General features: G+C 36.9%; 1 protein-coding gene across 2 annotated transcripts in view; it reads left to right on the plus strand.

The window, feature by feature from the left end:
* The window catches only part of LOC117982363 (netrin receptor UNC5C-like), a 123,855-nt gene that overhangs the window by 45,136 nt on the left and 64,069 nt on the right, over positions 1-14,650 (plus strand). For both annotated transcript variants that reach the window (XM_069498628.1, XM_034968717.2), the window contains exons 4-5: positions 3,850-4,049; positions 11,707-11,785. In XM_069498628.1, coding sequence (XP_069354729.1) covers positions 3,850-4,049; positions 11,707-11,785 — 279 coding nt within the window. The remainder of the gene's footprint in view (positions 1-3,849; positions 4,050-11,706; positions 11,786-14,650) is intronic.

The following is a 14,650-nucleotide window of genomic DNA, read 5'->3' on the forward strand; positions in this document are numbered from 1 at the left end:
ATCTTAGTTATACAGGTTACCTCATGATGTTTTCCTTTTATTACTTAAAAGTCAAACGCACATAACTCCGAAAATTCAGAGGTGCGCGCCCGGGATAGAACCCCCGCCCTCCGATTAAAAGTCGGACGTCCTAACCACTAAGCTATCACAACTTTTATTACTATCACAGTTTGTGAATAGTTCGCCATTAATCTTTACTATATAATTTTGTGCACATTTTGTAGCTTTTATAATTGCATTTTTATAATTTTTTTTGTAGCTTACATCTAATCTATATAAACAGACAAAAAGTTAATTAAATCGTAAAAAAGTTGACTATTATATAAATAATATGACGGATTTCCCCGAAATTACTCCAATTTCGAAGGCGTCCGGGACCATCTGGCCAAATTTTATGTGAACATCCGGGATTTCATGATGCGGCAACTTCATAAGGAATTTCGTTACACAATAAAATCTTCATCATCACCATCATCATTATCAACCGATAGACGTCCACTGCTGGACATAGGTCACTTGTAGGGACTTTCACACGCCACGGTCTTGCGCCGCATGGATCCAGCGGCTCCCTGCGACTCGTCTGATGTCCGGTGCGAGGAGAAAATCTTCACTACCTTATTATAGGTGTATTATTTTAATAATAGTTTTCGAGAAGTTGACTTTTCTATGAATTGAGGATATTGCGAAAAAAAAACGGCACTTATTACAATTCTGATCAAAATCCTTTTTGGGGTTCCGTACCCTAAGGGTGCCAGCGGGAGTTAGGATCCTATTACTAAGCCTCCGCTGTTCTTCTTGTCCGTTGGCAACTTCAGAACCCTTCGTGTGCGAGTCCGACTCGCACTTGCCCGGTTTCTTAGGGGTCCGTACCTCAAAAGGAAAAAGGAACCCTTAAGCATCACTTCGTTATATGTCTATCTGTTTGTCTATCGCGTCTGTTAAGACATGGGAATCAACACCTATAGGGTAATTCCCGTTGACCAAAAATCATGAAAGGCAGGTAGGTAGGTCTTATAGGACAAGTGAAGGAAAAAATCCAAAAACCGTGAATTTTTGTGGTTACGTCACAGAAAAACAACCAAATTGACGTGTTCACGAACAAACAATTAATTAACTAAATCGAATGTAGATAGCGCTGTCTGTCCTTAACTTGTAGTATTGCATATAAAAGTGTTTTAAGTAGAGGTATCTTGTACTATGGTACGTAATCCTTCGTGTGTGAGTGCGACTCGTACTTGACTGGTTTTTCATTCATTCATTCCTGACTAAGATATTTTTGTGACCAACCCAATTTCCTTATTTAATTAACTCCCAATCGCCTAGAACGCGCCAAAACAGCGGTTAATTGTTTAATGAAAATCAATTATCGTCCGTTGGTCGAAACGTGGTCTACATTATATAATCGGCGATCTTGTTAGACTTTTTTGATTAGGATTGACGTGGGAAGACTTTTGCTTGCACAATTAATAAGCGGAAGCGATTAATTTAATTCCAATTTCCTTATTAATGTTTTTTTAGATGACTGTAATCCTTAAATAGTTCATTTGATTATTTTAACTTCTGTCATCATCATTATCATCATGTTTTTTCGCTTTCGCATTTATAATATTATGCATGGGTACTGATGTAAAAGGAAAAGCTGACTGACTGATGATAGACGTACAGCTCAAACTACTGGACGGATCGGGCTAAAAGGCATGCAGATAGCTATGGTTGAGACGTCCGCTAAGAAAGCATTTTTTTAAATTCAACACCCAAGGGTGTGAAATAGGGGATTGAATTGTTTTGAATTTATTTTAGGGTTCCGTACCTTAAAAGGAAAAACGGAATCCTTATAGGATCACTTTGTTGTCTATCTGTCGGTCTGTCAAAAAACCTACAAGGTACTTCCCGTTGACCTAGAATCATGAAAGGAGATCGCCCGTGAACGGGCTCTTTTGTGGCGTCGTCGTGTCAAAACTTAAATTAAATTTTTTTTAAATGTGTTATTTTTTTTACGATTATGTTTTATAACGACTTTTTTTCACTCTATTATTGAAAATATCCACAATTACAGTTAGAATCGTAAACATGCATTTATTTTGAAGAAGTATTAATTAAATATAACCTCAATATCAGCAATATAAAAAATAAGATATCTTTATAACCAGGGTGAATAAATAGAAATCGTTTGCAGAATATAAAGAGTTAATTATTTGTCTACAAAATAAAATTAGAACCATGGTGACATAACAATTATATTAGGGGGCGCCCAAAGCTCCTAAGAAAATGGGCAATCTCTTTTGGCACGTAGGTAGGTCTTATAGCAGACATCAAGAGGAAAATCTGAAAACTGTGGATTTGTGGTTATATCACACAAAAAAATTATTTATTGTGGTCTTGAACTAATTATTAGTATTTTCAGTTTTCGCAGCAAGATATAACTATATCAAGTGGGGTATCATATAAAAGGGCTTCACCTGTGCATTCTAAAACAGATTTTTATTATATTTTTATGCATCATAGTTTTGAATTGCCGTGCAAAATGTCGAAAAAATAAGACTGTAGTACGGAACTCTCGTTGCGCGAGCCTGACTCGCACTTGGCCGGTTTTTTTAAATAAGTCGTGGTTCTACCGAAAATTGCCTATGCCTATTTGCCATGAGATTCTGGCCTTTCTCTAGTATTTTTATAGCTTGCACCATGTTACCAGGCCGTCCCTGTTTTGTAATACGCAATCCATTGTACAAACAACATCAATTATTGAATTACGCTCGCTTCAAGCGCTGTGAAGATATCACATGTCCCAATAAATTGATATTGACGTTTGATCTCCATATCGTCGATTATTTCGTTATTAATTTCGACACATGCGGGCTTTCGTATAATTGCATTGATTGTAATATAGTCTGTAACTAATTCACAATCGCTGTGTCAATAAATAATATAACTCTATTCATGGAGAGAAGTTAATATAGGTCTTTCTTTGTTACGTAATCTTCTAAATATATAAAAGGAAAAGGTGACTGACTGACCGACTGATCTATTAACGCACAGCTCAAACTACTGGACGGATCGGGCTGAAATTTAGCATGCAAATTGCTATTATGATGTAGACATCCGCTAAGAAAGGATTTTTTAAAATTCAACCCCTAAGGGGGTAAAATAGGGGTTTGAAATTCTTGTACTGCACTCGGACGAAGTCGCGGGCATAAGCTCGTCTAAATAAATAAAAGGAAAAGGTGACTGACTGACTGACTGATCTATCAACGCACAGCTCAAACTACTGGACGGATCGGGCTGAAATTTAGCATGCATATTGCTATTATGATGTAGACATCCGCTAAGAAAGGATTTTTAAAAATTCAACCCCTAAGGGGGTAAAATAGTGGTTTGAAATTTGTGTAGTCCACGCGGACGAAGTCAGAAGACTTCCGTTTTTCCCGCTACCTATTATATTGGTATCTATCCTGGAAAGAAGAGTGAATAGGCAACTTCTGGGCAGGCGTGCTGCACAGGCAGCATCATCGCCTACTTTGTGTGATTGCAGTCAAGCGCAAGACCATTTATATGAAAATATACCAAATATACCCTTATTATAGATGCGAAAGTGTGTTTGTTTGTTGGTTTATTGGTTTTTCCTTCAATCACGTCGCAACGGTGCAACGGATTGACGTGATTTTTTGCATGGGTATCATCGACATAGGATAGGTAATGGGTATAGAGAGTGACATAGGCTACTTTTTATCCCGGAAAATCAAAGAGTTCCCACGGGATTTTTAAAAAACCTTATTCCACGCGGACGAAGTCGCGGGCATCAGCTAGTATATAATAACAATGTTTTTGAATCCTAACATTTTTTCACCGTAGATCTCAAGAAGCAGTTCGCAGTATCACCATCCCCAACCTCAGTGGAAGCAGGGTCGGCTGCGTCTCTCCGCTGTTCACCACCGGCCGCCGTCCCGCCGCCGAGGGTCTCCTGGCTGAAACATGGACAGCCACTGCAGCAAGATCACAATGTGCTTATATCTGCTGAAGGAAACTTGCTCATATCAAGAGCTACTTTACAGGCAAGTCAAAGTAAATCCATACTAACATTATAAATGCTAAAATGTGTCTGTCTGTCTGTCCCATTAGTTCAACCGATTTTGACGAAATTTGGTACAGATATAGCTTGCATCCCGGATAAGGGCATAGGCTACTTTTTATCCCGGAAAATCCAAGAGTTCCCACGGGATTTTTAAAAACCTAAATCCACGCGAAGTCGCGGGTATCATCTAGTTATCTAATAAAAGCATCATCCAAACCTGCGCGATCTTATGCGACTACAACAGTCGCGCAATTATAGGTACAAGTACTGTACCTATAGATTCGCGTCGTGGATGCTCCCGCATTTCACGTTCGTGATGCGCAGGTGTGGCCGTAGCTTAAGGATCGTATATTCTAAATGATAATATGACAGACTAGCTTGTGCTCGCGACTTCGTCCGCGTGGATTACATAAATTTCGGACCCCTATTTTACTCCCTTAGGGGTTGAATTTTAAAAATCCCTTTTTAGCGGATGCCTACGTCATAATAGCCATCCGCATGCCAAATTTCAGCTCAATGTATGAGGTACCCTATAACATTTTTGTGCTATTTTATATGAGACATTGCCTAAAGAATTATTTGAAGTCAAGTTGTGATAAAAGTAGCTAAGATACAGTCATTAGACATAATTCATCATGACAGTGGCGTCTACTTTTCTCTCTTCCTAATTGACACCCTTCTACCTCCCGTAACTATCTGTGGGTAGGTATACCACCCCCCACTCTCGCATTGCCAAGGTTTCTTCTTGTCGAAGTTAAAGATATTGTTCTAATTAAATTTAATTAGAGTTCGGAAGACGCTTAAATGGATATTGTGATTGTATTTCATGACAAATCTTTCCTCAATTTTACCGTGTTTGAAAATCTGACTAATTAGTATAATCTTAATCCATACTAATATTATAAATGCGAAAGTGTGTCTGTCTGTCTGTCCGTCTGTCTGTCTGTCTGTCTGTCTGCTAGCTTTTCACGGCCCAACCGTTCAACCGATTTTGATGAAATTTGGTACAGGGTTAGCTTATATCCCGGGGAAGGACATAGGCTACTTTTTATCCCGGAAAATTGAAGAGTTCCCACGGGATTTCAAAAACCTAAATCCACGCGGACGAAGTCGCGGGCATCAGCTAGTAATTTATAAAAGTAAAAGGTGACTGACTGACTGACTGACTAGCTTAATATGCTCGCGGCTTCGTCCGCGTGGACTACACAAATTTCGAACCCCTATTTCACCCCCTTAGGGGTTGAATTTTCAAAAATCCTTTCTAGAGGATGACTACGTCATAAATCATAATAGCATCTCTACTTGCCAAATTTTACGTCCAGTAGTTTGAGCTGTGTGTTGATAGATCGGTCAGTCAGTCAGTCGTTCACTTTTTCCTTTTATATATTTAGATTCTCTACTGCTAAGCACTAAACTCATACCTACCAACATAATTTAGAGATGCTTCTCAGTTCACGTAATATGTTTTTACAAATTGAAGATTTATCATCAAATGTGCAGGAAACAGCCTAGTGCGGCATTTTACCCGATACCGCATCGACTTTTGTGAATACACGATAGCATTGCGCATTTACTTTACACGACTTTCTGGAAATTAATATATTTACATTTTATTGAATTGCAAAACAACTTACGACTGCGCATATTGAAACTGCTTTTCCGCTAAATACGAATAGCATTTGCATAAATTTCATTCAAATCGCACCCATTCAAGAGATCGGTGGCCCTACCGCGGTTGTTTGACAGCTACAATGTCACGATCGCAATCATCTCTGATTGGTTAATGCTCGCTCACTATTGGCCACAATGCATTGTTGCAACAAGAATCGCACAAATTCAGCCAATCAGAACAATTGAGATTGTAATAATGATTGATGCAGGTTTTAGACAATCGCCCTACTGGTATTTTCACGTTCACTGCTGTAGCAGAATGTTACCTGTGCTCTATTCAACAGACTACAAGTCTTTATAACATAATATAATTCAATGAAATTCCTAACTATTGCACTATAACAATTATCTGTACCTAATTATATTTTTCGTGTAGGTCTTAAAAAACCGGCCAAGTGCGAGTCAGGCTCCCGCACCGAGGGTACAGTCGTATTTTTCGACATTTTGCACGATAAATCAAAAACTATGATTCATAAAAATAAAATAAAAACTGTTTTAGAATCCACATGTGAAGCCCTTTCATATGATACCACACTTGATATAGCTATCTTACTTTGATAATTTAAAATACTAATTATTAGTTTATGACCACAATTAAATTTTTTTTGTGTGATGTAACCACAAATTCACGGTTTTCAGATTTTTCCCCTAATGTCTGCTATAAGACCTACCTACCTGCCAAATTTCATGATTTTAGGTCAACGGAAAGTACCCTGTAGGTTTCTTGGACAGACAGACAGACACATAGTGATCCTATAGGGTTCCCAAAACAACCCTAGAAAGATATTAATTTTCGGTAAGTAGTAGGTATTATTACTTTACTATATACAACATATACTACATATACTACAGATACTATTACTTTCTCAACAAAGTCTATCTTCTTGATTAATATAGCTGAAAATCATTGTTAATGTATAGTTGCTGAAATATTTTTTTCTAGTAAAGAAAGAGTATTTTATTAGCTCTAAACGAGATTGAGTAGTACTCCATTTCGGTAATATAAATTTAACTTTGTTAATAAATAGACTTTCTTTTTTTTGAAGAGGAAGTTATTAATTTTATTTGCTGTTAAATTAATCATTCTTTTCTGAATGGCTTTCTCTATCAATTAATTTAATAGTTTATTCATAATCGTCTTTAATTACAATTTCTCCATGAGTTTTTAATTAATTGTCAGCCACAGACCATAGATAAAACTGTTGATAGCTTTATGCCTTAATACGATGTGATTTCATGATGATCCTCATTTACATTTTAGATTCGTTGATAGCTACGAGAATTTTATGATAAAAGACTTAAGTAGGTACTTCTACTTAATAGTTTTATATTCATCATGATCAACCCATCGGCATCGTCAGCTCACAACAGAGTACGGGACTCGTACGAGAAGGGTTTATACCATAATCTACCACGCTGATGGTATAGCATATTTTTCACTAATTAAATTAATCTAACAAACTTTTTTTTAATTTAACAGTTAAATTTTATTGTTAACAAAAGTATAAAGAGTAAGAAAAGGTACAAAATACACTTAACAAACATTAACTTTTGTAACACTAAAACAGTTTTTTCGGTAATTTATAAGATTTCAAAGGTATTCGACCACTTGTAGAGAAAAAAACATTAAACTAAAGAACTGGTACCTATTTTTAGATTTCATTTACCTATTCATGAGCTTTTAAACCTAAAAATAGGTATAATAGCCCATAAATAAATAAAGAAAAAAATAATTAAATAAGACGATGATTTAAAAAATCAAGGAAGTAGGTACTAAGTCCCAAAAAGAATTTCTCTTCATTACAAAGTGTACAAATAATTTGACATAATATGCCTACTTATCATTAGGATTAAAGATGAAAGAGCTGAAAATCCTAAATTAATCCCACTTGTACATTTGGTTACTCACGAAATGATGAGTCAGTCATCCTGACACACGTGTCTCTATCCTTTTTGCTCATTTCAACTTGGTTTGTATCTCTTATGCCAGCTTCCCACGGTGTGTGATTCTGCGGATTATCACGCACGAGCGGACGACCACGGACACCCACGCACCGCGCACAAGGCTCTTCCAACGGTGCGTCAATCAGTGTGGTGTGGGTCTTGAGCTTCGAAGCAATTTTGAAGTTACCGACTCGCTGCTGATAGAACGCACGCAACCACGGACGATACCCTTCCCATGCCCTATGGTGCGTCCGTCGCGGTGTGGGCTGGTCCGCATCCGCCCGCAATATCACGCACCGTGGGAAGCAATTATTAGTGCTAAATTATTTATTATGTCAATCATATTCTGGGTTTTTGAATACGTTTTTTGTGCTTGTGAAGAGTAATATTTTATATTAATCAGAGAAATATGATTCATGATCCTCTTTGAAAATGGCTGTGTTGCTTTGCATAATTATTTTTGATAGGTATTTCATTTTTGGAATATTTTGTATACTTATCTATATTTATAGCAAAATAGGTGTAGAATAGAATAGAATAGAATAGAATGTTTTTTATTCATGTAAACTTTTTACAAGTGTTTATGAATAGTCAGGTAGTTTTAATTTACCACTGGTTCGGAACGCCGTTCCCACCGAGAAGAACCAGCAAGAAACTCGGCGGTTGCTCTTTTTAATTTTTCAATTTACAATGTTATTATACCGTACTATACAAGCCATTGCAGCCCCGTGCATTGCTGGAGCGAGTCAAATCCAAGCTTTTTTTTTTGTAAGTTACAGTGATCTATAAAGGATTGTTTTAACTAATTACTTGACTCTGCAATCCTGCTATAGTTTATTTGTAAGTCTACACTCTACTAAAACACAATGTAGTATTAATCTGTAGGTACCTAAACAACATTGTTGAACAAATGTATATTGAAAATGTAAATGGATAACTAGCCTTTGGTCAGCTTTAGTAGTTCGTACAATTTGTTCCTGTCTCCATAAACAAGCGGAAAGCTTCACTTTAATTAAACTGCACTGATCTTGTCAGTTTAAGTATGCACTGAACGTAACTAAATGGTCACAATTAAACATCGGGCTCTTTCTTCACTCGAGATAGAAGCCTGATAAGAGGAACAACATTTATCCGAGTTGGTGTTGGAGTGCAGACAATCGCAGCATCTTGTCGCGAATGTTTATTTATCGGGACTGCGACTAATTAGTCGCCCGGGACGGACGTATATTAATTGCGACACAAGTCGGTGTCGCCGGTCGCGATCGCCTTTTTGTCACGTTCCGGTACGCTCCTTCAAAGCGCATGGACGGCACTTGATAAAACACTGAGAGCTGGAATAATTTAATTCTACATTTCACTGGAAAGGGACATTTGTCTTTATAATTAATTCAATTTTGTGAACCTTGTCGGTTTTAATATAGTGCGATGCTCGTGAGTTTTTGCCGTCAGTTTCATGTTGCAATAATTTAATAGCAACTTGCTTCCAGTTATTTGTCAGTTTTTTTTAAGTTTAGGTGCAATTTTTATTTTTTTGTGTATTTTATTATCTTTGTAATAAAATGTACTACTTATATTATGTTAATTAAGTTTTCTTTGTGCACCATCCCACGTACTGGTCACTTTATTCTTTCAGCAAAGGTTGCCTGGAAGAGATTGCTTTAGCAATAAGGTGTCGTTTGCACCTTCTTGTATAGTTTTTTCTGTAGCTTATATTGTTTCTCTGTACCTATGTATATATTTGTGTGTGCAAACTAAAATAAAAATAAATAAATAAAATCATTTTCCTGTTAATAATAAAATTCAAATCTAAAATAATTTGTGTTGATTAAGTTTTTATTTTTGTTTTATTTTATTTTTATTTTTAAGTTTTCATTTCTAAACCAAGGTATTTCTGAAACGTTACCTACTTTTACTTCTTTAGAAAACAAAATAAATGCGTCGTTTTGTATTAATGAATCTAGTTCATAGTAAAAACAATAAATGTGATGTTTCTATAATACAAGAACCAAAAGCCTTCGTTTTCATTAATTTGACATGAAGCTTTTATAAAACGGTGGTCTCATTTTTTGCCTGTACAGAGTACATAAGCTGTAAACATTCGTAGTATTTCGTTTACAGTGTACTATAGTTGTACTCGCGTACCACGTTCATAATTACAATCACGGTCCAGTGTCCACCGTAATCAACTCTAGCCGGGACCGTGACGACAAAATTGCAAATAACTCACACCATCTCCGGTTTCCTACACAGAACACTCACTAATTAGCCTTTGCGGCGAGGCATGGATTAATTGCAACCAGTGTTACCCCTCCTGTAACATTATCTCTGTAGGTGTTGGAGCCATTTTCTTAATTAAATGTAATGTTTATAGTCATGCGTTTACATCGTGCAGTACGCTTAGTATAAGATTTTACGTCTCAACAACGTTGCTAGAATTCGAGAGTCGAAACACAAGTTTCAGTTTTGGTCTGGTGGAGGGCTTCGGCCGTGGCTAGTTACCACCCTACCGGCAAAGCCGTGCCACCAAGCGATTTAGCGTTCCGGTACGATGACGTGTAGAAACCAAAGGGGCATGGGTTTATTAAAAACTGTCATACTCCTTCCAGGTTAGCCCGCTTCTATCTTAGACTGCATCGTCACTTACCACCAGGTGAGATTGCAGTCAAGGGCTAACTTGTATCAGAATAAAAAAAAATTAACAAAATTTTTCTGGGTTGATGAACCAAATTAATCAGCGCCACATCTTATTTATTTATTTATTTTTATTTTTCATGTACCAAAATTGTAGTTACAAAGTAATAATAAATTAAGTTACATATTAGTAATTAAGTTCTTAGATACTAATGAACGTTTGAAATCCAGACGTCACTGAGGTTGCATTGGTGTTACATATAGCACCAATGAGTCGGTGCCATTTTGTTTGTTCAATAACCCTGTCCATACGAAGTAATATTGTGAGTCAATGAGTAAAATGGACCTAAAAGAGCCTTGAATTGACATCAAAAATTCAATGCCACTGATTTTAATTTCGCAACGTTTCCGCTTGGAGCGCTGGCTGTAGATGTGTAGACAAACTTAAGCTTTAAAACAAAGCAGTTAAGATCCAGTTTACTGTAACGCAGAAGTGTTTCGACACTCGAATACTATCAACGTTGGTGAGACATAAATTAATCTCCTACTAAGCGTAGAGAGCTATCTTCATCTAATGTTACTCTAGAGTCTCTTTCAATGTAAACAGGTTGGGAAATGCTTTTGCTCCTTGCGAAATTCTGTTTTGTAAGTTAAACATACTTACCTACTTGTTTTAAGATCTTTTTGCCTTATTTAAAGTAACGCGATCTCAAAACAAGTATGTAAATATTTGTACTTTAAATCCGACAACATTTTTGAAACGTGAATTAGTAATTTAAGTAATAGTCTTACTTGACGGCTCTAAACGGCTGATCGATTATTTAATTATTATTGTTTTTTGGGTTCCGTACCTCAAAAGGAAAAAAGAAACCCTTAGTAGGATCACTTCGTTGTCTGTTTGTCTGTCCGTCTGTCGTGTCTGTCAAGAAAACCTATAGGGTACTTTCCGTTGACCTAGAATCTGAAATTTGGCACACGTAAGGGAAAAAACCCTAAAACCGTGAATTTGTGGTTACATCACGAAAAATAGTTAAAATAAAAAATTGTGTTCATGACCAAATATTGGTATTTTCATTTTCAAAATAAGATTACTATACCAAGCGGGGTATCATAATATGGAAGGGCTTTACTTGTAATTTATAATACAGATTTTTATTTATTTTTATGGATAAGAGTTTTTGATTTATCGGTGCGCGAGTCTGACTCGCACTTGGCCGGTTATTTTTGTTATTATTGTCTTTTATATAGCTCAGTAAATTATTGTAGCTACTCTCTTTAAAATGCTACTCTTTCTTTTACCTATCTAATACAGATTTAGAAAATCTTTACAAAATATTAATAAAAAAAAATTCAACATTAAGTTAACTAAAATGAATTGTTTCTTTCATCAGGACATGGCGAACTACAGTTGCGTGGCTGACAATATAGCGGGCAAGAGAGTTTCAGAATCTGCTACATTGACCGTTTATGGTGAGCCTTTTTTTATTTTTAGTACTAGCTTATGCTCGCGACTTCGTCCGCGTGGACTATACAAATTTCAAACCCCTATTGCACTCCTTAAGGGGTTGAATTTTTAAAAATCCTTTTTTAGCGGATGCCTACGTCATAATAGCTATCTGCATGCCGAATTTCAGCCCGATCCGTCCAGTAGTTTGAGCTGTACGTTGATAGATCAGTCAGTCACCTTTTCCTTTTATATATTTAAGATTTCCTTTACTTCTTAGAATGTTTCCTGTAGCTAACCCTAGATCAAGACGTCTACGATGTTGGTAGTGTGATTTTAGTCATGAAAAATAATGTGTGGTTACAGATTAGCGTTTTTTTGCGCGCGTAAACTATAAGTCCGCACGCTTTTTGTGACACTTGCATCACTATCCATATTACAAATGCGGTAGTGTGTTTGTTCGTTGGTTTGCCCTTCAATCGCGTCGCAACGGAGCAACGGTTCGACGTATTTTTGCATGGATATAATTAAAGACCTACAGAGTTACATAGGCTACTTTTTATCGCGGAAAATCAAAGAGTTCCCACTGAATTTTTAAAAATCTAAATCCACGCAACGAAAATCAATATTATTGGTAACTTTTGACTGACGCACTGGTTCTAGCGAACACGCCGTAATATACGCGTGCACGCGCGTTCAATTTATTGAAGCGCGTTTAATCGCGTTTGCTTAAACGCGCAGAAAAAACGCTAGTCTGTATACGTCTTTATGTTTTACTATGCGTCACATAATATTATAAGTGTATATCCGCCCTTATTCTAAACCCGTATTCGACCAACAATCAATTTCACACGGGGCTATTGCCATCCTGTTCTATACAGAACATTTTAAAAAGGATGGCACCAACAATAAGTCTTGTTAATTTTGTTTATTTTAAAATTGTTGTGTACAAAGGAATTAACACCACTATTTCACAATGCTTTAGTAATTAATTTTAAGACTTCATGTTCAAATGTAATTACGTGAGTGTTTAAATTATGGTTAGGAAAGTAGGTCATGTTAGCACTGGGGCCGATTCTCTTGTACACAATCTCTAAACTAAACTAAATTAACAGGTCTAAATCTAGTGCTATCCTTTTCCGCAAGCAACATTGTGAAAGGGATAGCAATAGATTTAGACGTGCCATTTTAGTTTAGTTTAGAGATTGTGTACAACGGAATTAGCCACATTATGCATCTAAAGTTAGCGACTGTAACTGTGTTTTACGAATAAGGCAGTGGTCCGACCGCCGGCGAGAAAACAACTAACTATCGGCGATTTTCTCTATCAAGAAACGCACAATAAATATACATTCCGTGTAAACGAAAGAGATGCATATATCAAAAGTTACTCTCTGACTGTTATACACTGCCGGCGACGACTCGCTTTTGCTAGTTTTTCGCTGAGCGACAAGCTTTCAAAAATAAACTCGCTCAGTGATATTCGTTCAGCGATGCTCGCTCGCTGTTGTGTTGTAAACACGTGTACGCGCGCGCAGGTTTGCAAAATCAAAATGAAAATGATGAACAGAAACACAGATTTAAACCGAACTCGATTTCTTAACACGTCCGCGTGGATTAAGATTTTTTGAAATTCCTTTGGGAACTTTTTGATTTTCCAGTATTACATAAAGTAGCCTATCCTTGTGATACAAGCTATCTGTGTACGGTGTACCTTTCGTCAAAATCGGTCAAAACTAGCAGGCAGACAGACAGACAGGCTCACTTTTGCGTCTATAATATTCATCTTCATCTTCATTCTGGGCTGGTTTCCGCACTTAAACGTTTCCGTCTGTTGTGCGTGCATCGCCCCTCCCCGCCGAAGTCTTCACTCCAGCCAGTCTAAAATATTAGTATGGATGTACCTACTAATTAAAATCTAAATCAATCTTAATTCTATAAGTATACTTATATATGATCGGAAGTTTAAAATCTTCTTGTGTTTTAGGTTTTATTTATTTTTATCAAAGAAGTAATTAAACTATTAATAAACTTAAATCTAAAAAAAAACAACATTAAATTAAAACTAAAATAAATTAAATTAAATCTAAAACCTCGTCGAGACCACCGCAGCGAGGCATTGTACGCAAGATGCTGGCAGCATTACCCCTTTGGATGGCCAAACTAATTCTTTGACCAAGGTAGCTGCCAGCTGTATAATCTTCTTTATAATGTAAATGGGATTTAATAAATCCTTCACCAGTTTTCCACGGGTAAGAAATAACTAATTCCTACGCCAGGTAACGTGGAGCAAAGCATATCATACTAAATGATCACCATGTAACTAGCTGCTTAGTGTGAGAGACGGCCGCTGCTTTAACAAGCTGGATATCGCATAATACGAACATAGTGAATAAATCCGGATCAGTTCAGACGGACGCACGCACAAAGGAGGCTTAGTATTAGGGTCCTGTTGGCACGCTTCGGGTACGGAACCCTGGAAACTTATCACAATGACCTGGAGACCATAGTGAAAATAAGAAATTACTGGAAGTGAGCGAGCGCAGCGAGCATCAATTTGTTTGATTTTTTTATCGAATAGACTTCACTTCTTTTCTTTTTTTAATTCGAGACACCATTAAGCTCTAAAGTCGACTCTTGCATCGGTTATGGTATAACCAGCTCTTTTAAAAGCCTCGATAGCTCAACGGTTAAAGGAGCGTACTGAAAACCGAAAGGTCGCCGCTTCAAATCCCACCCGTTGTCGTACCTACTCCTTGCACAAGCTTTATGCTTAATTGTAGGGGAAAGGGGAGTATTAATCAGCAATTAACTTGACTAATATTCTTTAAAAAAAAATCTTACCAAGTAACGCTTGATGACCAGAATTTACTCGCCTCCTAGACTATTGG

This window comes from Maniola hyperantus, chromosome 5, assembly GCF_902806685.2.
Source record: "Maniola hyperantus chromosome 5, iAphHyp1.2, whole genome shotgun sequence".
Taxonomy (NCBI): domain Eukaryota; kingdom Metazoa; phylum Arthropoda; class Insecta; order Lepidoptera; family Nymphalidae; genus Maniola; species Maniola hyperantus.